This window comes from Equus asinus, chromosome 25 (genome assembly GCF_041296235.1).
Source record: "Equus asinus isolate D_3611 breed Donkey chromosome 25, EquAss-T2T_v2, whole genome shotgun sequence".
Taxonomy (NCBI): Eukaryota; Metazoa; Chordata; class Mammalia; order Perissodactyla; family Equidae; genus Equus; species Equus asinus.
The window spans coordinates 51,230,490-51,254,148 of record NC_091814.1 but is presented as its reverse complement, the minus strand read 5'-3'; the positions used below and the strand labels follow the sequence as shown (position 1 = coordinate 51,254,148).

The 23,659-nt window shown below is 35.1% G+C and overlaps 2 protein-coding genes and 1 long non-coding RNA gene across 4 annotated transcripts in view; 1 reads left to right on the top strand and 2 right to left on the bottom strand.

The window, feature by feature from the left end:
* KIFAP3 (kinesin associated protein 3) overlaps positions 1-16,078 on the bottom strand; it is a 150,837-nt gene extending 134,759 nt beyond the window's left edge. For both annotated transcript variants that reach the window (XM_070497616.1, XM_014845164.3), the window contains exon 1: positions 13,998-16,078. In XM_070497616.1, the coding sequence (XP_070353717.1) occupies positions 13,998-14,029 (32 nt within the window). In that variant the 5' untranslated portion in view covers positions 14,030-16,078. The remainder of the gene's footprint in view (positions 1-13,997) is intronic.
* LOC139042035 (uncharacterized) lies at positions 773-13,993 on the bottom strand. The gene is made up of 3 exons (XR_011498228.1): positions 13,918-13,993; positions 3,395-3,478; positions 773-1,975 (listed from the first exon to the last, which is right to left on the bottom strand). It is a non-coding gene; the product is annotated as an uncharacterized lncRNA (long non-coding RNA).
* NTMT2 (N-terminal Xaa-Pro-Lys N-methyltransferase 2) overlaps positions 13,680-23,659 on the top strand; it is a 97,746-nt gene continuing 87,766 nt past the window's right edge. The window contains exon 1 of the mRNA XM_070497621.1: positions 13,680-13,792. The gene's annotated coding sequence lies outside the window, so the exon portion shown is untranslated. The remainder of the gene's footprint in view (positions 13,793-23,659) is intronic.

The window sequence follows — 23,659 nt, the reverse complement described above, 5'->3', positions numbered from 1 at the left end:
CACATGGGAAAAAATACAATTACCCAAAGAATCATTCATAAGAGCAAGTGAATGAAACAATTAAGATGATTTTAGAGAATAACCTCAACCAAAAATCAGCAATTCAAAACCACAAACAGCTGCCCCAAAATTTATATTAAAAAAAAACCCTGCCCAATATTTAGCCCATTAACTGTATCACAGAATGACATAAAGAAATTATCTAAACTGCAGTATTTATTTTGGATCATCTTACATAAGTATATAAACTGCAGCATCACTATCTAAATCATTCTTCAAATAACACTCAAATTACACAATAAAAAAGCATTTATGGGTTATGTTCTATAGTTACATATCTCAAATTATAGTATCATTAGTAGTTTCCATAGAAAGGTTGTATATACTTTGTCCTCAAGCCCCTAAAGTAAACGAATAAATTTTTAACTGTAAACCAATTTAAAAGTAAATCAATGATGAATTAATCACTACTTGTCACTCGACCACTTTGGAAAGTGATAAAATGAGTTGTATTAGAAGAGAATATGCAACAGACACAAGCGAAATTTCCCACTGTGGTCACAGCTAGCTAGCTAGCTAGTGGGATCTTTTAGACTGATGATAAATAATATAAATATGACATCTTAAATTAATTCCAATAATCAGAAACTCAAAACGTTTCCTTCAGTTAGGAATAACTGGCTTATTATGCATATTTTCAATGTAATTTTTGATGATTTTTTTCACCAGACTTCTTTATGAAAAGAAGGGTAAGGATCTGAAATCCATGTTAGGATGCTGATTAAGAGTCAAGGGTAGTAAAGATAGGGTAGGAAATCAAATATACCACTGCCAGAGTCAAGGTAGGTCAGCAACTAAACTGATAGTAAGACTTATGGAACAAAGCTGCTAAGGAAGGAGAGCAGTTAGAAACCAGGCAGACCAGTAAAAATTAGTGAATTAGGAAATCGGATATATACACACATATTAACCAAGATGGTGCAGATTCCAAAAGCTAAGACAAATGGATACAACTTCAGGTTAGCAATCAAAAGCTAGAGAAATCACAGGAATGAAAAGAATAAGGAAAGCTAAAAGAACAGATGTAATATAGCACTACAGAAACTATATTAATTATAAAGCAAAGTAGTTATTTGCTTTCTGATGAGATGGAGAGCAATCCCAGTACTGAACTTCTTATATAGAAGGGGGTAACTATAGCCAATTAAGTGAGAATTGTAAAGATAAAATATAGGTGCAGATCCAAAGAGTAGCCTCCTACCACCACTTTCAAAATGGGCCTTCCACATATTAACAGCTAGGAGAAAAGCATAATTCTTGTCCTCTGGTCTGATATATTGCCTTTCTCCAAAGAAATCAAATAGTTTAAAGAACCTCACCATTCCTTTTCAGTTTTTGTTTGCTTTTTTTGTGTGTGTGTGTTTTAAAGGAGTAAGCTAATTAAACTTTTTAAATTTCTTTACCATTAAAGCAATTTATGTTTATTGTAGGAAAAATATAACACAGAAATTAGCAAAGAGAAAAAATAAACTCAAAAGCCTAGAAGAAACCAACTTTGCCATTTTAGTACATATACATCCAGATATTTTTCTATCTATATGTAAATAATATACAACCAGAGAGTGGCAGCTCTAGAATTTCTTTATAGAACAGGCTTAAGGGTAGCAATCTGATAGAGTTGAAATTACATTTGAATAGCACTTTACATAAGATTGACACAAGTATTAATAGTTTATATCAATGTAGGGGCTGATGGAGAGTATGCGATGGTAAACCCCTCCCCTGTCCCCCTTGGCAGTGCCACTGAATATATAAAATACACATATTACAAACTAGGTCCATATTATACATACTATGTAGTAGCATACTTTTATTAGTATATAGTGACTTTATCAAAGAGAATACTTTGCCTTTAGAACTGCATACGCTCACATTCCAGATACTCCATTTGTTGAACACCTTGATTATTTCTAACCTATGTTGAACAAAATTTACAGAATTCATTTACAAAACATTCAAAATCATTGCAGGACACTTGGCTGATTTACAGAGTAGTTCTTTAAGGGCTCAAAATATTTTGTAATTGTTACTTTATATTTATCTATGATATAAATATTTTTAAATTGACAACCATGATTTCAAATTCTATTTTGGTTGGTAAAATATTCTAGCTTGTTTGGATACAATTATGAATTACATCTGCACGCAATCTATGAAAAGTATATACTGGCTGTTGATAGTCGATTCACTAACATCAAAACTGACTTTAGTGGAGCCATTTTAAAATGGAGTTGGAGCTGCCTTTACAGAGAAACTGCCTTGTTGTCTTGCATCTTGGACTGGGCCAAAATGGCAATTGTTTTACAAACAATTGTTTGAGAAGTCAGAGGAGAACCAACATCTTGATCACAAAGACTAATGACTGTGAACTTTCTAAAGATAGAATCAATAGTCAATCAATGTTTACCCAAGACCAGCTCTCTGCCTCCAATTCCAATTATAACTCTTTGTAATACAAACCTCCCTTCTTTCTCTTTAAAAGCCCCTGACTTTTACTCCCTAGCTACTATGTGGGTTTCTACCTGGATCTGTGTTCCCAGAAATGCAATTCTTTGATCCCAAACAAACGTTTCTGTTTGAAGGCTGACAATAAGAAAACTGTTTTTACCATAACAATGTGTCTCACCAGAATTTATATGTGTATCATCACTACAAAATAAATAATTTTATCTTAAATGTTGACTATCAAACTGAATTTAACATAGCCTACATAATGATGTCAGATGTTTAACTACTGAGAGAATGAATCCAAATGTTTTACCTGGGATCCATGAATAAGATGAAAAAAATTTAACCCATTATTGGAATTGACTGATTTTCTATTTGAAGCATCTTATGACACTGAAATTGATATCTTTTAACTGTTTGCAAATTTCTTCTACTAACAGAGCCTTCGCAATATCAGCCCTACTTCACTTTTTTAAAAAATGCACAAGAAAACTGAAACCAAAAATGTGCTAAACTGATTTAGAAAATAGGTTTTTTAAAAAATCTCAATGAGAAGTCATGCTTCACAGAATGATATAAAATACACCTTTTATAACTACATGTGATAATTGTTACCTCTGGGCATAGTGTTCCTAACTGCTAACTTCTGAAGTACATCCTGATCTTTCTAGACTTCATGTGGTTGATCCTATCATCATAATCTCCAAAATAGATATTAAATGCTGACTAACATTGTCTTATACCTTCCATCATCAGTTTTCTAGAGAAACAAAAATTCAGCCCTTAATTTTTCATTAAACAGGTACTTTCTAAAAAATTATTGCTCTCAAAAGGATTTATTGCAGATTCCTGTTCAGAAGGCAACATAGCAGGATCCTGAACTCACCTTCTCCCACAGATCCACTGATCCTACAGTTATATATGGAATAATTTCCTCTGAACAAATGTCCAAAAATTAGGTGAGCAATTCCTACACATTGGGTGAATGAGAAAAAACCCATATTGAAGCAGACAGGAGAAGCTGAGACACAATCTTGCCATAAACCCCACCCCCAGCACAGTGAGGCACAATTGGGAAGGAACTCACAAACCTGACCTTCTACCTGAGGAGTGAAGGGTTTGAACCCCAACTTTTAATCTGGCACTGCAACTTTTAAGACCTGCACTTGAGGGATGAGCCCCCAAAACATCCAGCTTTGAAAGCAAACTGGGCTTATGTCCACGAGACCCACAAGGCTATAGTAAACAGAGAGACAGTTCTTAAAGGGCTTGTGCACACAGACTTATCCACCCCAGTGCAGAGGCAACTGACTGAAAAGTGCCCAGAGTCTCTGTGAAAGAGGCTTATTTGCTTATCTGAAAAGCTTAGCCTGAGGCATCTAATATAACACACATCTACCAGCCCTCTTTGGGAGCCACACCAAGACATATTATAATAAAAGTATCAAAAGTTAAAGACAAAGAGAGAATCTTAAAAGCAGCAAGAGAAAAACAACTTGTTACATACAAGGGAACCCCCATAAGACTACCAGCAGATTTTTCAGCAGAAATTTTGCAGGCCAGAAAGGAGTGGCACAACATATCCAAGCGCTGAAAGGAAAAGTTGCCAAGCAGTTTTTACTCAACCCAGTGAAAGTGTCATACAGAAATGACAGAGAGTGAGTTTTCCAGACAAGCAAAAGCTAAAGGAGTTCATCACCACTAGACTAGCCATACAAGAAATGTTAAAGGGACTTCTTTAAGCTGAAACAAAACGGCACTAATTAGTAACGGGAAAACCTATGAAATCTCACTAGTAAAGGTAAATATATAATAAAATTCATAATAAACTAATGATGTAAGGAAGGTAGGTTAATTACTTATAAAGGTAGTATGAAGGTTAAAAGACAAAAGTAGTAGAAAAAAGACCTATAAATACAATAATTTGTTAAGGGACACATAAGATAAAAAGATGTAAATTGTGACATCAAAAACACAAAACATGGCAGGAAGAGTAAAAATGTAGAGCTTTAGAATGCGTTCAATCTTAAGGTGTTAAAACAGACTGTTATAAAAGTAAGTTGTTTTATGTAAGCCTCACGGTAACCACAAAGTAAAAATCTATATGGATGCACAAAAGAGAAAGAGAAAGGAATCTAACATGGCACTACAGAAAATCATCAAATCACAAAGAGAGCAAGAGAAGAAGAAAGGAACAGAATTACAAAACAGCCAGAAAACAAGGAGCAAAACAGCAATAAGTACCTACCTATCAATAATTACACTGAATGTAAATGGACTAAATTCTCCAGTCAAAACACATGGAGTTGTTGAATGGATAAAAAGACAAGACCCTTCTATATGCTGCCTATAAGAGACTCACTTCAGATGCAAGGACACGCAAAAACTGAAAGTGAAGAGCTATAAAAAGGTATTCCATCCAAATGGAAACCAAAAGAAAGCTGAGGTAGCTATACTTAGACAAACAGACTTTAAGACAAATACTGTAATAAGAGAGAAAGAAGGTCATTACATAATGATAAAGGGATCAATTCAATAAGAAAATATAACATCTGTAAATATTTATTTATACACATAATACACACAGGAGTATTATGTGTGTATACACATAATATACAAATATACAAAGCAAATATTAACAGACCTCAAGGGAGAAATAGCATTTCAGACAGACAGATAGATATAACAATAGTAGGGGACTTTCATACCACATTTCATCAATGGATAGATCATCTAGACAGAAAATCAATAAGGAAACATCAGCTTTAAACAACACATTAAACCAGATGGCCTTAACAGATATAAACAGAACACTCCATCCAAAAACAGCAGAATACATATTCTTTTCAAGTACATATGGAACATTCTCCAGGACAGATCACATGTTAGGCTACAAAACAAATCTTAATATTTTAAGACTGAAATCATATCAAGCATCTTTTCCAACCACAAAAGTATGAAAACAGAATCAATTACAAGAAGAAAACGGGAAAATTCTCAAATATGTGGAGATTAAACAACATGCTACTGAACAACCAATGGGTCAAAGAAGAAATCAAAAGAGAAATCAAAAAATACTTTGAGACAAAGGAAAACGGTAATACAATATACCAAAAACTTAAAGAATGCAGCAAAAGCAGTTTTAAGAGGGAAGTTAATATAGATAAATGCCTATATTAAGAAAAAAGAAAGATCTCAAATAAACAATCTAACTTTACACCTCAAGGAACTAGAAAAAGAAGACCAAATGAAGTCAAAATTAGCAGAAAGAAGGAAATAACAAAGATCAGAGCAGAAATAAATGAAATAGATATTAAAAAGACAACAGAAAAGATCAATAAAACTAAGAGTTAGTCCTTTGAAAAGATAAACAAAATTGACAAACCTTTAGCTAGACTTACCAAGAAAATAAGAGGACTCAAATAAATAAAATCAGAAATGAAGGAGGAGGTATTACAATTGACACTACAGAAATACAAAGGATCACAAGAGATTACTTGTAACAATTACACACCAATAAATTTGACAACCTAGAAGAAATGGGTAAATTCTTAGAAACATAGAATGTATCAAGACTGAATCATGAAGAAAAAGAAAATATTAACAGATCAATTACTAGTAAAAAGATCGAATCAGTAATCAAAAAACTCCCAACAAACAAAAGTCCAGACCCAACAGTTTCACTGGTGAATTCTACCAAACATTTAAAGAAGAATTAATACCAATTATTCTCAAACTCCTCCAAAAAACAGAAGAGGAGGGAATACTTCCAAACTTATTTCACAAGGCCAGAATTACCGTGATAGCAAACCAGACAAGGGTGCCAGAAGAAAAAAAATTATAGGCCAACATCCCTGATGAATGTAGATCCTCAACAAAATACTAGCAAACCAAATTCAACAATACCTTTAAAGGATCAGAAACCATGATCAAATGGGATTTATTCTAGCAATGTAAGGATGGTTCAATAAATGCAAATCAATATGACATATCAAGTTTACAAAATGAAAGATAAAAGTCATATGATCACCTCAATAAATGCAGAAAAAGCATTTGACAAAAGTCAATACCCATTTATGATAAAAACTCTCAACAAAGTGGGTACAGAAAAAATGTACTTCAATATAATCAAGGCCACATACGACAAGCCCAAGCTAACATCATACGCAATGGTGAAAAGCTGAAAGCTTTTCCTTAAAGATGAGGAACAAGGCAAGGATGCTCACCCTCACCACTTCTATTCAACATAGTATTGGAAGTCCTAGCCAGAGTAATTAGGCAAGAAAAAAAAAAAAAATCCAAATTAGAAAGGAAGAAGTAAAACCATCACTATTTGCAGATGACATGATATTGTACATAAAAAAACCTAAAGGCTCCACCAAAAAACTGTAAGAACTTATAAATTCAATAAAGTTGCAGGATACAAAATTAACACACAAAAATCAATTGTTTCTATACACTAATAATAAACTATCAGAAAAAGAAATTAAGAAAACAATCCCATTTACAACTGCATCCAAAAGAATAGAATACCTAGAAATAAATTTAACCAAGGAGGTGAAAGATCTGTACATTGAAAGCTATAAGATAATGATGAGAGAAATTGAAGAAGACACAAATAAATGGAAAGCAATTCCATGTTCATGGATGAGAAGAATAAATATTGTTAAAATGTCCACACTACCCAAAGCAATCTACAGATTCAATGCAATCTGTCTCAAAATCCCAATGGCATTTTTCACAGAAAGAGAACAAACAATTCTAAAATTTGTATGGAACCACAAAAGATCCCAAATAGCCAAAGCAACCTTGAGAAAGAAGAACAAAGTGGAGGCACCACAATTCCTGATTTCAAACTATATTACAAAGATTCAATGATCAAAACAGTATGGTATTGGCACAAAAACAAGATATGGTATACATATACATGAATTATTCAGCCACAAAAAAGAAAAAAATCTTGCCATTTGCAACAACATGGATGGTACTTGAGAGCATTATGGTATGTGAAATAGAGAGAAAAGACTGTCTTTTATGATCTCACTTATATGTGGAATCTAAAAACAAAACAAAACCCAAACTCATAGACACAAAGAACAGATTGATGCTTGCCAGAGGTGGGAGGTGGGTGTTGGGTGAAATAGGCGAAGGTGGTCAAAAGGTACAAACTTCCAGTTATAAAATAACTAAGTCCTGGGAATGTAATGTACAGCATGGTGACCACAGTTAATAATACAGTACTATATATTCGAAAATTGCTAAGAGAGTAAATCTCAGAAGTTCTAATCACAAGAAAAAAATTGTTACTGTGAGGCAATGGATGTTAACTACACTTACTGTGGTGATCATTTGACAATATGTACAAATATTGAATCATTATGTTGTACACTTGAAACTAATATAATGTTATACATCAATTATATCTCAATAAAAAAAGATTTCAAATCAATAACCTAATTTCGCACCTCAAGGAACTAGAAAAAGAGCAAGCTAAACCCCAAGCTAGTAGAAGGAAGGAAATAATAAAGATAAAGACAGAGATAAAAGAAATAGACAATAAAAAAGCAATAGAGAAAATTTAAAAAGTCGAAAGTTAGTTCTTTGAAAGGATCAACAAAATCAACAAACCTTTAACCTAAGGAAAAAAGAGAAAAGCCTCAAATTACTATAACTGAAAATTAAAGTGAGATATTACTACTGATCTTACAGAGATAAAAAGAATACTATGAACAAAAACTAAGGCAAAAAATTAGATAACTTAGATAAAAGAGACAAATTCCCAGAAACACACAAACTACCAAAACTGACTCCAAAGGAAGAGAAATTCTGAATAGGCCTATAATAAGTAAAGAGGTTGAATCAGTGATCAAAAACTTTCCCCAAAATGAAAGTCCAGGACCAGATAGTTACACCAGTGAATTCTACCAAGTATTTAAAGAAAAATTAACATCAATCCTTTTCAAACTCTTCCAAAAAATAGAAAAAGAAGGAATACTTCCTAACTCATTCTATGAGGCCAGCATTACCCTCATACCAAAGCAAGACAAAGACACCACTAAAATAGAATATCTTTTATGAATATAATATCACTTAAGAATAGCCTTTATGAATATAGATAGAAATAGATATCCTTTATGAATATAGATTTAAAAATCCTCAAAATACTAGCAAACAGTATCCAGCAGCATATTGAAAGTATTATACACCATGATCAAGTAGATTTTATCCTAAGAATGCAAGGGAGCTTCAAAATATAAAAATCAGTCAATGTAAGAAAGTACATTAATAGAATGAAGAAAAAATATACATGATTATTTCAATCGATGCAGAAAAAGATTTGACAAAACCCAACAATCCTTTCATGATAAAAGCATTCAATAAATTAGGAATAGAAGAAAATTTCCTCAATATGATAAAGGGTATTTATGAAAAATCTACAGCTAATATTATACTCAATGGTGAAAGAATGAAAGTTTTCCTGCTAAGATAAGGAACAAGACAAGGGTGTCTCCTTTCACGACTTCTATCCAACATAGTACTGGAAGTTCAAGCCAGAGCAATGAGGAATGGAAAAGAAATAAAAGGAGTCTAGATTGAAAAGGAAGAAGTAAAACCATCTCTATCTGCAGATGATATGATCTCTGACGGTGAAAACTGTCAGAGCCAATAAACTCAGCAAAGTTGCAGAATACACCATCAATACACAGAAAATCAATTGTATTTCATTATACTAGCAATGAAAATCCTGAAAGGGAAATTAAGAAAACAATTCCATTTACATCTGAAAATAATAAAATACTAAGGGATAAATTTAAGCAAGGAGGTGTAATACTTATACACTGAAAACTACAAAACTTTGCTGGAAGAAATTAATAAGAGCTAAATAACCGGAAAGTATCCATATTCACAGACTGTACAACTTAATATTTTTAATATGGCAATATTCCTCAAGGTGATCTAAAGATTCAATACAATCCTTATCAAAATCCCAAAGCCTTTTTTGCAGAAATGTAAAAGTGATCCTAAAATTCATATGGAAACACAAGAGACCCTGAAGAGCCAAAACAATCTTGAAAAGGAAGAACTAAGTTTCAAGACTCAAACTTCCTGATGTCAAAATGTACTACAAAGCTACAGTAATCAAAATAGTGAGGTACTATCATAAAGACAGACATATAGATCAGTGGAATAGAATTGAGTCCAGGAATAAACACCTACATCTACAATCAACTGACTTTCAACAAGGGTGGCAAGACTTTCATTGGGGGAAAGAACAATCCCTTTAACACATGGTGCTGGGACAAGTGGATATCCACATGTAAAAGAATGAAATTGTACTCTCAACTCCCACCACACAATTAACTCAAAATAGATCAAAGACATAAATTTAAGAGCTAAACCTAAAAAACCCTTAGGAGAAAACAAAGGGGCAAATTTTCATGACTTTGGATTTGGTGATGGTTTCTTAAATAATGACATCAAAAGCAACAGCAATCAAAGAAAAAATAAATTTAACACTTTTGTATATCAAAGGATACTATGAAGAGAATGAAAACACAATTCACAGAGCAAGACAAAATATTTGCAAATCATTTATCTGATAAAGCTCTAGAATCCAGGACACATAAAGAACTCTTTTGTCCAAAGAAGATAGACAAAGTCCAAAAAGGATATTAAAGGTGCTTAATGTCACTAGTAACTAGGGAAATGTAAATCAAAACTACAATAGAATCATTTCACATCCATTAGAATGGTCATAACTTAAAAAACAAAAACAAATAACAGAAAATAACAAATGTTGGTGAGGATCCAGAAAAACTGAAACTCCATACATTGCTGGTGGGAACATAAAATGGTGCAGCCACTGTGGAAAATGGTTTGTTGGTTCCTCGATAAGTTAAACATAGAATTAGTATATAACCCAGCAACAACTAGGTATATACCCAAAGAGTGAAAACACGTGTTCAAACAAAAACTATTACAGGAGTGTTCACAGCACCTTCATTCACAATAGCCAATAGATGGAAACAATCTAGATGTCCATCAACAGACGAACGGATAAACAGTATGTGCTATGTCCATACAATGGATTTTTATTCAGCTACTAAAAAGAATGAAGTACTGATGAATGTTAAAAAATGGATGACTGCTGAAAACATTATACTGTGTGAAAAAAGCTTTACACAAAGACCATACTTCAGGCATACCTCAGAGATATTGCAAGTTTGGCTCCAGACCATCACAATAATGCTAATATTACAATAAAGCGAGTCCCACAGATTTTTTGGTTTCCCAGTGCATATAAAAGTTATGTTTACACTATACTGTAGGCTATTAAGTGTGCAATAGCAGTATGTCTAAAAAAAATGTATACACCTTAATTAAAAAATACATTACTGCTAAAAAATGCTACCCATCATCTGAGCCTTCAGTAAGTGGAAATCTTTTTGCTGGTGGAGGGTCTTTGGAAAAAAACAGTTATCTGCAAAGCGCAATAAAGGGAAATGCAATAAATTGAGGAATCTGACTATTTCACTTATCATCTACTTACAGCACTTATCATAAATACAATAAAATAACTACTTCTGATAATATACTTTCTAAAGTCTGTATTCCTTGCGACATTGTAAGCACGATAAAGGCAGAGAACGCACATCTCATTCATCTAATACTTTTTATCACTTGGCTCAGTGACTTTTACATGGTAGGATTTCAAATAACTACTGAATGATTGAATGAATGCCCTTAACTCTTAAAATCCTTCAGTGGCTCCCCATTCCTCTTGTAAGTCTCAACTCTTTACTGCAGCTTATAAATCCTATATGATTTGACCCATTTTTCTTTGTAGCCTTATTCTCACTTTATTTAATAACTATTTAGTGAGTACTTATGTTCCAGGCACTGTGCTGGGTGCCTGGATACAATGGGAAGTAAAATACATAGTACCTTACCCGTTTGAAGCTTGTAGACCAGTAATAAAGACAAACAATAAAAATAAAGTAGCAAGACTAGGGAAAGACAAGGTATTAGGTATCATGTGAAGCTACCAGGTACATCTGACATAGATTGTGGGGTGGGAAAGGGCGGCCCAGGAAAGACTTTCTGGAAAAAGCGACATTTACGCTAAAATAGGAAAAATGAAGATTTTCCTGAGTGAAGAACAAGGCAAGTTTCAGACAACGGGAAGGGCACTTGGAAACTAACACTGAAACACATAGGGATCTAAAAGAAGTTATTCCCGTAAGGCTGAAGTATGGAATTACTGGGGGTGGGAAGGGAGCAGAGAGAGAGGAAGCCGAAAAGGTAGGTGCTCCAACTCTAAGAGCAACGGAAAGCCATCGGAGAGTTTCAAGAGGAGGAAAAAAAAAAATTACCTGATGTTAACTATTTATTTGTGTGTATATCTGATTGAGAATATGAACCGTGCCTATTAAATCATTTCCCCAGTGACCAGAACAATGCTAGGCATACGCTAGGTTTTGGTAAGTATTTATTAACTACTATTGAATCAAAACACTAACTGGTAGCAGACCAAAAAATGAAACACGATTTCTAAATCTATAATCTATTACAAATGTAAACATAAAGAGATTACACATTCCTGAGTGATAGCTACAATGAAACCACTGAAATTAACTAATTAAAATTAGAATGAATCAATTAGATTAAAAACATATGCTATCTGGTTAAAACCAAAATATAAAAGTAAAAATATTACAAAAAGAATACATGTAATCATTATCAAAGAACTAATTAAAATGGAAGGGTCTGTCAGACATCTTAAACCATCAGGCCTGTGTGATTATATGCCAGCTGCATATTTCTAACCTGAAAGCAGGCAATGCAAACTTTTTATTACTTATATTGTCAAAATTAGACAAAATTGAGAGGTGTGTATTTCAACATTTTCAGATTCTGACCTTATTTTACTTCAACCATTACAGTGACTAGTTCAACTTTATTTTTGAACTCTAGGTGATATGGCTTTAAAAGTAAGCAATAGGTTGAGAACTACAACTCATAGTATGCGTAAGGGTCCATATGGGTACAAGAATCCTAAGAAAAACTATCTTCTGGAACAATTATCTTACATTAAAATAAGCTAATGGTATAATAGTCACTCTTCGCTCTAGAAAAATCTTGACTTTAAAGTTAAAAGAGAATTTTTTATGTTCTTCTGTCACAAAAGTTTCAACAGAGATATTTTAAAAGATCAATGTAAGCAACATTTAGTGAGGAAATACTGACTATATACTTGCTATGATTATATTCCTTTTTAAAAATTTTACTAATAAAGCCTGATTATTTGACAGTTTCAGATACATTTATATAAAATGAGAAAGGCAGGCAATATACGCCTCAGTCCTGCAAAGACAGTGCAGATGGTTGGTTGGTTGGTTGATTTTACAATTGTCTGAATCCTTTTTAAGAGTCAATTAAAGGTTAGATCACCAGGATAAACATATTCAGTAAAAGTATATTATGATTTGAAATAATGCCACCACCTTACACACGTTTTATCTTTTAAAAGTATTTTCATATTTGGTCTTCATATCTTCATAAGGTAATATCTGCCCCATTTTTAGATAAGGAAACTATGTCCAAAAGAATACATGTGACCTTCCCAATCAGTAATAAGGACTTAACTAAAAATGGAGAGTCCTAATTAAGGTTTGTTTCTATTGGATCATTTCTAACTCTTGGTCCAGTGAGAGGTACCCTTTTTATCAGGGATGATCTTATCCTTAAAAGGAGTCAAACAAATAATCAGAACAGATTATAATTTTCTTTGAAGAGTAATTGATACTACAAATATTTTCGAACTAAAGAAAGTACGGCTGCTCCCCTTCAAGCTCCTGAACAAACCTCTTGATAATTATGAACCTCCTACAAAAATTATACTGTATACATGGCAGTGAAATGGATGAAATGAATGAGGAAAGCAGAAACAGGCTGGAAAGTAACATCTCATCACATCTCCCAGCCTCCCATAAATTACAAGCCACCACATGTTTGACCTTCATCATTTCAAACCCCCACGACAGTGAATCCCAAACTGAAGACACAGAGGGGAGGTGCCAGAAGACTTCATCCCCAGGCTCCCGCGGGATTTATCTATTAGAGAAAAATAGAGAGTCGGGGGGGGGGGTGAGTCGGGGGGGTGGGGTGGGGCGGGGGCGAGGTTAGGAAGCCGCGGTTTACTCCGCCCTCCGCCCCTCTCCCCGGAACAATGTAATGTAGCAAAGACACCAGCTTCGACGCCGTCAGGGCCCCGCCGAGGCAGGTAAGGGCTGGAGAACCTCGCCCACCAAGCTCCTCTTTCCCCAATTCACCTTTACCCTCCCTTCCCGTGACTTCTCCCCCCGTCTCCCATCCCTCCTCTAAGCTTCTAGCTTTGCCCAGAGACACCTCACGGCCAACCAAGAACCTCTAAGGATCTCCTCAGGGCCCGGGCGAGGAGAGTAGACCGAGCCTTGGGGAGTCGTCACCTTTTGAGGTATCTGGCGTCCTCCCCTTGCATGGCGGCGGCGGCGGCGTGGGGAGGGTGGGGGTATCTGAAGAGGCCGGCGGGGCTATTTCCGGGGACAGTGACCAAAGTACCCCCACACCCAAAGGCGATGACAGTCCTGAGGCCTGCAAGGCGGGGCAGCAGCGGCGCTGCGGTTACCACGGTGAGGCCGCAGACTCCTCCCACAGCTCCCAGGCTCCAAAACACTGGCGCCGCCCAGGGCCGCCTCTGCTAGCCTCGCCTCAAGGCGCATGCGTTTGCTCCGCGGCACCGAAGTGCGCAGCCTCAGTATGAGGGCCTGGCCGCTGGAACTCATCTGACGCAGCATGAGGCAGAGCGCGAAGGTCTCTGCGGCAGATTTAGGCATGCGTGGTTAGGGAGCGGCGCGCTAGTCGTCCCCCCTCCCCCGCATAATAGGAATTGAAAAAAAGTCGTCCCAGTCAGCCGAATTGGTATTTCAGGTCCTGGTTTGGGAAGGAGAGGGAATCAATTAACTACAGAATGCTATGGAGCAGTCCAGCCTTCAACTAATACCCTGCAAAGTGAGGTTTATATTTGGAGGCATTGTGGAAAAGGAACTGCACTGTTTGCACTGAGAAGCTTTAATTTGTGGAGATAGTCTCACCCTTGTACAAGATGAATACGATTAATATCAACTTTGATTTAGTGGCGAATCTGTCACTTCCACTTTGATATCCTAAATCTATAATACACCTTCCTCCGACCCCACACAAAAACGGCTCCTGAAATTCCAACTCCTCCCCTAGTTATCCATAACTCGAGGTACGTTTGCAATTGTATCCTTTGAATCAGGCGACTTGGCAATGCAGGCCATAGGAAAAAAGGGATGTTTCTGAACCTTAGCAAGTAAATGTCCTCTGATTCAGATCTATTCCCATGGGCTCAGCTATTACATCTATGCAAATGACTTACATTGTTTTACTCAATAAATACTGAGGGCAAGCTTATGCCAAAGATCAAACCAGGCTCTAGGGATACAAAGAAGACACTCCACTCCCCCTCCTAACCTGTAATCCTGTCACTTACTCTCTTAGGTCTATATTTTCAGTCACCTTGAGCCGTGTCTACATAGGTGTTCCACTGCCTTTTTCAAATGCATTAAGTTAATGCAATGCACTGCGTGGAATATTAAATATAGAGACATGCAATGCACTGCATGGAATATTAAATATAGAGACACAGTTCATACCTGCTAAGAGAGATTTTTTTTCTGCCCACCCATTCACACTAGCTATGCTCCTGTTAGTGTTGTAGCCGTTCTACTAGTCCTCCAGGGAAGAATATCTAGAGCTAACTTTGACATTTTCCTCTGTATCATGCCTTTTTATTAAACTATTACAAAATTCTATCATTTCTTCCTTCACGAGATTCCTGCAATCCAACTTTTCTTCTCCATTCTCACTTTTACCTACTAGTCTAGCTACCTTATACTTGGAGTACAGCGATTCTTTCCTAATGGACTTCCTATTTTCTGTTTTTTCCAAAAATTCGTTCTGAAAACTGATATAAAATTTTACAAATTATCATTCGTGGCTAGATTACCTTAAAACCACACAATACCTAAAATTGCCAGATCACAATATCCGCTAATGTAACATGCATTCTTGCAATGTAAGCTCCTTGAGATCAGAGATTTTGTTTTGCTCACTTCTGTATCTTTAGAACAGCATCTGGCCCATAGCTGGTAATGAATGAATATTTGGAGTTGAAAAAGAAATGCATACCTGAACTTCAAACAACAACAACAACAAAAATCTAGAGGAAATGGCCAGAGGCCAGAAAGAAAAAGCTGAAAATTAGAGCAACAAGTGGATAAACTGAAACTGGGACTGAGCTAGAGAAACTGCCAGTCTGTAGCAGGAAAAGTACAAGATGAGCCTGGGCATTTTATGATTAATGGTAGGGAAATACTCAGAGAAAGATGAGATTATGTCCAAAAGACACTGGTCAATTTTGAGGCAATTTGCATCAAAAGGAATAATTACTGTAGTTGATTTAACACATTAATAAGAATCCAGGAGTCCATAAGATACACAACAACAGACAGAAAAAACGAAAAACAAAACTTGGCTTTCATTGAAGGCAATGACTACATCAAATCCTTACTCTGAAAATTGGTAAAGGAAATAATTAAGCATTTAATTCAGGCCTTTTGGGAGTAAATTATACTTTAACTTATCTTGATGAGGGAAAGCTCCTCTTTACAGAAAATGCCTGCTAGTAATAGAGAAAAATAATTGTAGACAGTAACTATTTTGCAAGCCCCAATGAATAATGGATTCAGCTACACCTCATTGATTTATTATAAAATATTTTAAAAGGTGGCAAAGTTTCACTCCACAGATTACTTGATAATTCTAAAGGGGAAAAATGTTACTTTATAAAAGGAAGATGTGGCTGTTAGCATTTTAAACAAACAAGCAAACTTAGCATCATTAGTAGTGGTAGTACCTGAAAGTATATGCAATAGGAAACACACAAGATCACCTATTAAGTATTCTTGGCAAAATTAACTTGAATCTAATGAAGCTTTTAGATCTCATATGCAATACTAAAGAAGATGATCCTGAAGAGTGGGGAACGTACCCAATTGGATATCAAGATGTATCATAACAGAATAATAATTACAAGGTGTACTACTGGCATAGGAAGAGAACCCCAGTGGAACAAGAAAGAGAACTAGACTCGTACATATATCTAAACTTGAGATATGACAGAAGTGAATTTTCAGATCATTATAGAAAAAAAGGATTTTCAATAAATGATTTGGAGATAATTGGTTATGCATATGTAACAAATTAAATTGAATCTCTACCTCGTGCCATACACAAAAACTTATTTCACATTGAATAAACTGTTAAATGTGAGGAATAAAACTTTAAAAACATTTAGAAGCAAATATAAATTATCTTTATGACCCTCAGTTTAGAACACATTTTTTTTTTTTTTGAGGAAGATTAGCCCTGAGCTAACATCCACTGCCAATCCTCCTCTCTTTGCTGAGGAAGATAGGCCCTGAGCTAATATCTATGCCCATCTTTCTCTACTTTTATATGTGGGATGCCTACCCCAGCATGGCTTGATAAGCGGTGTGTAGGTCTTCGCCCAGGATTTGAACCCGCAAACCCTAGGCTGCCAAAGCAGAGCATGCAAACTTAACCACTGCGGCACTGGGCTGGTCCTTAGAACACATTTTTAAACAAGATACAGAAAGCACTAAAAATAAGATATTGATAAATTTGCTACATTGAAATTAATAACTTCTGAATACCAATCAAGACATCATAAAGAAAGTGAAAAGATGTCAAAAAATGATATAACCTGTTTGTATCACATAAAAACTAACAAAGGATTAAATTAAGACTACTTTAATATCCTCTATGAATCAAAAAGGTAAAGACAATGCAATGGGAAAATGCACAAAGAAGAAAAAGAGGAAATAGGAATAGCAAGAAAACAAAAACATGAAAAGAAGCTCCATCTCAATAGTAACCAGGAAGATGCCAATTAAGACCATAAAAAGATACTATTGTACACTGACCAGGGTGCAAAACTTAAGATGTCTGACAATACTAAGCACAGGTGAAAATGTGAAACCTTGAAAATTATTTAGTAAACATTTCAGATGTGAGTGTACGTTGGATCTACCACTTGAGAATAAAATGTCTTGTTTAGTAAAGTTGAACAGGGCATATACCCTAAATCTCTGCAATTCTACTGCTAGTTATATAGCTCAGAAAATTCTAGCATATGTGCACAATGAGGTTTGTTCCAGAATTATTGGAACAGTATTGTGCATAATATAAAAAGAACTGAAAAATAACTCCAAAATATTTTTGCAGGAGAATGGATAAATATGTGTGAAATATATACATAATACAATATTATACAGCAGAGAAAGTCAAAGAACTAGAACTACACACACAACGTAGATAAGTATTAGAAACATTGTATTGAATGAAAAGAGCCAATTGCAGAAGATTACATACAGTATGATTTTTTTTTAATTGCAGTAGAATTTACATGCAATAAAATAAGTTCTTGGTATGCAGTTCTATCAGTTTTGAGAACCACATAAGTCATGTAACCACTATACAATAAAAATATAGCGCAATTCCATCATCTCAAATTCCTTATGTTCCTTTGGAGTCATCCTATTCCACCAACACCCGGCTCTGGTAAATACTGATCTGTTTTCTGTTCCTATAATTTTGCCTTTTCCAGAATATCATCTAAATATAATCATACATGATGTAGCCTTTTGAGTCTGATTTCTTTCACTTAGGTAATGCATTTGGGGGCCATCCGTGTTGTGTTTCAGAAATTTTTTCCTGTTTTATTGGGTAATATTCCATTGTATGAATGTACCACAGTTTATTCATTCACCAGAGTTGGGTTGTTTCTATAAAGTCACTCTAAACATTTGCATCCAGGTTTTGTATGAACTAGAGTTTCCTGTTCTCCTGAACAAACACCTAACAGTGGGTTTGCTCAGTTGTATGGCAAACATATGAATAACTCTCTGAGACTGCCAAACTGTTTTGCAAAGTGGCTATGCCATTTTGCACTCCCACCAACAATGTATGAGTTTAGATTGATCCACATCCTCATCAGCACTTGGTATTGTCAATTATTTTTATTTAGTCATTCTAACCAGTGTGTAGGGATATCTAATTTGATTTAAATTGTATTTCAGCAATAATTAATGGTATGAACATCTTTTCATGTGCTTATTTACCATTTTTATGCCATTTTGGGTGGAATCTGTTCAATATTTTGTTCTTTTTTTATATGTGTTTTCACTAGACTTATCAAATTGATCAGAGAGATAGCAACAGATAGAATAAGTAGATAAAGATATAGAGAAATTATTGATGTCTGAAATTAAAGAGAGGACATCACTGAGATTTTACAGGTATATATAAAAATGATAATAAGGAAATATTGTAAACAACTTTATACTGGTAAAATTAACAACTTAAAATTGGGAAATACCTTGAAAGATACAAATTATTAAAACTCAGACAAGAAGAAATCGAAAATATTAAAGCTCTATGTCTTTTAAAGAAATTGAACACCTAATTATAATCTTTCCCACAAAAAAACACTCAAGGCACAGCTTCACTGATGAATTCTACCTAAGAAATAATGTCAACTTACACACTCATGCAGAAAATGAAGGAATACTTACCAACTCATTTAAAAAGGTCAGCATTATCCTGGCATCAAAACCAGACAAAGATATTATAAAATAAAAGCTACAGATAAATATCCTTAGTGAGCATATATGAAATAATCTTTAACAAAATATTAGGAAATTAAACCAGCAATACATAAAAAGAATACTACATCGTGATCAAATGGGGTTTATCCCGGGTATGCAAGATTGGTTTAACATAAGAAAGTCCAATAGTATAATATGCCACGTTAAAAATATAAAGGTGAGGGTCCAGCCTGGTGGCATAGCGGTTGGGTTCATGGGATCCACTTCAGCAGCCTGGCGTCCACGGTTTTGGATCCTGGGCACAGACCTACACATTGATCATCAAGCCATGCTGTGACAGAGTCCCATATACAAAATGGGGGAAGACTGGCACAGATGTTAGCTCAGAGACAATCTTCCTCAAGCAAAAAGAGAAGATTGGCAACAGATGTTACTTTAGGGCCAATATTCCTCATCAAAAATAAATAAATAAATATATACATATATATATATATATATACACACACACACACACATATATAGAAAGGTGAAAAGCTATACTATTTCATTGAAAATCATGTCAGTAGAGGCAGAAAATGAATTTGACAAAATTCAGGATTAAAAAACCTATCAACAAACTAAGAATAGAAGATGACTTCCTCACTCTAACAAAGAATATCTGTGTAGATTTATTTCCGGCCTCTATATTCTGTTCCATTGGTCTGCATATCACAAAATATGATAGCTCCAACTATGTTATACTTTCTCAAGATTGTTTTGGCTATTTGAGATCCATTGTGGTTCCATATAAATTTCAGGATTATTTTTTCTATTTCTGTAAAAAAATGCCATTGGAATTTTGAAAGGATTGCATTGAATCTGTAAATCTCTTTGGATAGTATGGACATTTTGACAGTAGTAAGTCTTCCTATCCATGAACATGGGAGTCTTTCCATTTATTTGTGTCCTTTATTCTAATATATCAATGTTTAATAGTTTTTGTTGTAAACATCTTTCGCTTCCTTTGTTCAGTTTATTTCAAAATGTTTTATCCTTTTTGGAGATATTATAAATGGGATTGTTTTCTTAATTTTTTTTTCAGATAGTTTATTGTGAATACAGGCACATCTTGGAAGTATTGTGGGTTTGATTCTGGACCACTGCAATAAAGCCAATATCACAACAAAGATAGTCACACAAATTTTTTGGTTTCCCAGTGCATATAAAAGTTATATTTACACTGTACTCTTGTCTATTAAGTGTGCAATAGCTTTATGTCTAAAGAAATTACATACCTTAATTAATAAATGCTTTATTGCTAAAAAATGCTAACCATCATCTGAGCCTTCAGTGTGTTTTAATGTTTTTGCTGGTGGAGGGTCTTGCCTTGATGTTGATGGCTGCTGATTGATCAAAGTGGTGGCTGTTGAAGGTTGGGTGGCTGTGGCAATTTCTTAAGACAACAATGAAGTTCAACATGTCAGTTGACTCTTTCATGAATGATTTCTCTGTTGCATGCAATGCTGTTTGATAGCATTTTACCCACAGTAGAACTTCTTTCAAAATTGGAGTCAACTCTGTTAAACCCCACCACCACTCTATCAACTAAATTTATGTAATAATCTAAATCCTTTGTTATTTCAACAATCTTCACAGCTTCTACATCAGGAGTAGATTCCATCTCAAGAAACCACTTTCTTTGCTCATCCATAAGAAGCAACTCCTCGTCCATTAAAGTTTTATCATGAGATTGCAGCAATTCAGTCACATCTTCAGGCTCCAATTATAATTCCACTTCTCTTGCTATTTGCACTACATCTGCAATTACTTCCTCCACTGAAGTCTTGAGCCCCTCAAAGTCATCCATGAGTGTTGGAATCAGCTTCTTCCAAACTCCTGTAAATATTGATGACCTATTCCCATGAATCACGAATGTTCTTAATGACATCTAGAATGTTTACTCCTTTCTGGAAGATTTTCAATTTACTTTGCCCTAGATTCATCAAAGGAATCACCTATCTATGGCAGCTATAGCCTTATGAAATGTATTTCTTAAATAATAAGGCTTGAAAGTCGAAGTTGCTCCTTGATCTGTGGGCTTCAGAATGCATGTTGTGTTAGCAGGCATGAAAACAACATTAATCTTGTTGTACATCTCCATCAGAGCTCTTGGGTGACCAGATGCATTGTCACTGAGCTGTAATATTTGGAAAGCAATCTTTTTTTCTGAGCAGTAGTTCTCAACAGTGGGCTTAAAATATTCAGTAAACCATGTTGTAAATAGATGTGCTGTCACCCAGACTTTGTTCTTTCATTTATAGACCACAGGCAGAGTAGATTTAACATAATTCTTAAGGGCCCTAAGATTTTCGGAATGGTAAATGAGCATTGTCTTCAACGTAAAGTCACCAACTGCATTACCCCCAACAAGACAATCAGCCAGTCCCTTGATGCTTTGAAGCCAGGCATTGACTTTTCTCTAGCTATGAAAGTCCTAGATGGCATCTTCTTCCAGTATAAGGCTGTTGTGTCTCCATTGAAAATCTGTAGTTTAGTGTAGCCACCTTTGCTAATTATCTTAGCTAGATCATCTGCATAAATTGCTGCAACTTCTATATCCATGCTTGCTGCTTCACCTTGCTCTTTTATGTTATGGAGACAGCACTTTTATGTTATGGAGACAGCTTCTCTCCTTAAACCTCATGAAGCAACATCTGCTAGTTTTGGACTTCTCTTGTGCAGCTTCCTCTCTACTGTCACTCTTTATAGAATTGAAGACAGTTAGGACTATTCTCTGGACTAGACTTTGGCTTAAAGGAATGTTGTGGCTGGTTTGGTCTTCTATCCAGACTACTAAAACTTTCTCCATATCAGCAATAAAGCTGTTTGGCTTTCTTACTATTGATGTGTTCATTGGAGCAGCACTTTTAATTTCCTTCAAGAACTTCTCCTTTGCATTCAGAACTTGCCTAACTGGCACAAGAGGCCTAGCTTTCGCCCTGTATCAGCATTCAACGTGCCTTCCTCACTAAGCTAAATCATTTCCAGCTTTTGATTTAAAATGAGAGATATGCAACTCTTTCTTTCACCTGAATACTTAGAGGCCATTGTAGGGTTGTTAATTAGCCTAACTTCTTATTTTAATTATTATTTTATTGAGGTCATATTGGCTTATAACATTGTATGAATTTCAGGTGCACATTATTATATGTGAGTTTCTGTATAGACTGCATTGTTTTTACCACCAATAGTCTAGTTTTTATCCATCAGCATACATATGTGCCCATTTACCCCTTTTGCCTTCTCCCTACCCCCTTCCCCTCTGGTAATCACTGTTTTCCTTATCCATGTGTTTGTTTATCTTCCACGTATGAGTGAAATCATACCATGTTTGTCTTTCTCTGTCTTCGCTTATTTCACTTAGCATAATATCCTCAAAGTCCATCCGTGTTGTTGCAAATGCTGCAATTTTGTCTTTTTTATGGCTGAGTAGTATTCCACTGTGTATATATAGACATCTTCTATATCCATTCATCCATTGATGGGTACTTGGATTCCTTCTACATCTTGGCTTTGTGCATAGTGCTGCAATGAACCTAGGGATGCATAAATCTCTTTGAATTGTTGATTTCATGTTCTTTGGATAAATTCTCAGTAGTGGGATATCTGGATCATGTGGTATTTCTATTTTGAATTTTTTGAGAAATTTCCATACTGTTTTCCATAGTAGCTGCACGAGTTTGCATTCCCACCAGCAGTGTATGAGGGTTCCCTTTTCTCCACATCCTCTCCAACATTTGTTATTTCTTGTCTTGGTACTTATAGCCATTCTGACAGGCGTAAGGTGAAATCTCTTTGTAATATTCATTTGCATGTCCCTAATAACTAGTGATGTTGAACACCTTTTCATGTGCCTGTTGCCCATCTGCATATCTTCTTTGGAAAAAGGTCTATTCCTATCCTCTACCCATTTTTTGATTGGATTTTGTTGTGGTTTTTGTTGAATTATATGAGTTCTTTATGTATTTTTGAAATTAACCCCTTGTTGAACATATGATTTGCAAAATTTTCTCCCAGTTGATGGCTTGTCTTTTTGTTTTGTTAATGGTTTCCTTTGCCTTGCAGAAGCTTTTTAATCTGATGTAGTCCCATTTGTTTGTTTTTTCTTTCATTCCCCTTGCTTGAGTAGACATGGTATTTGAAAAGATACTGCTAGGCCCATGTCAAAGAGTGTACTGCCTATATTTTCTTCGAGGAGTTTTATGGTTTCAGGTCTTACATGCAAGTCTTTAATCCATTTTGGACTAATTTTTGTGTATAGTGTAAGATAATGATCTACTTTGATTCTTTTGCATGTGACTATCCAGTTTTCCAAACAACATTTATTGAAGAGACATTCCTTTCTCCACTGTATGTTC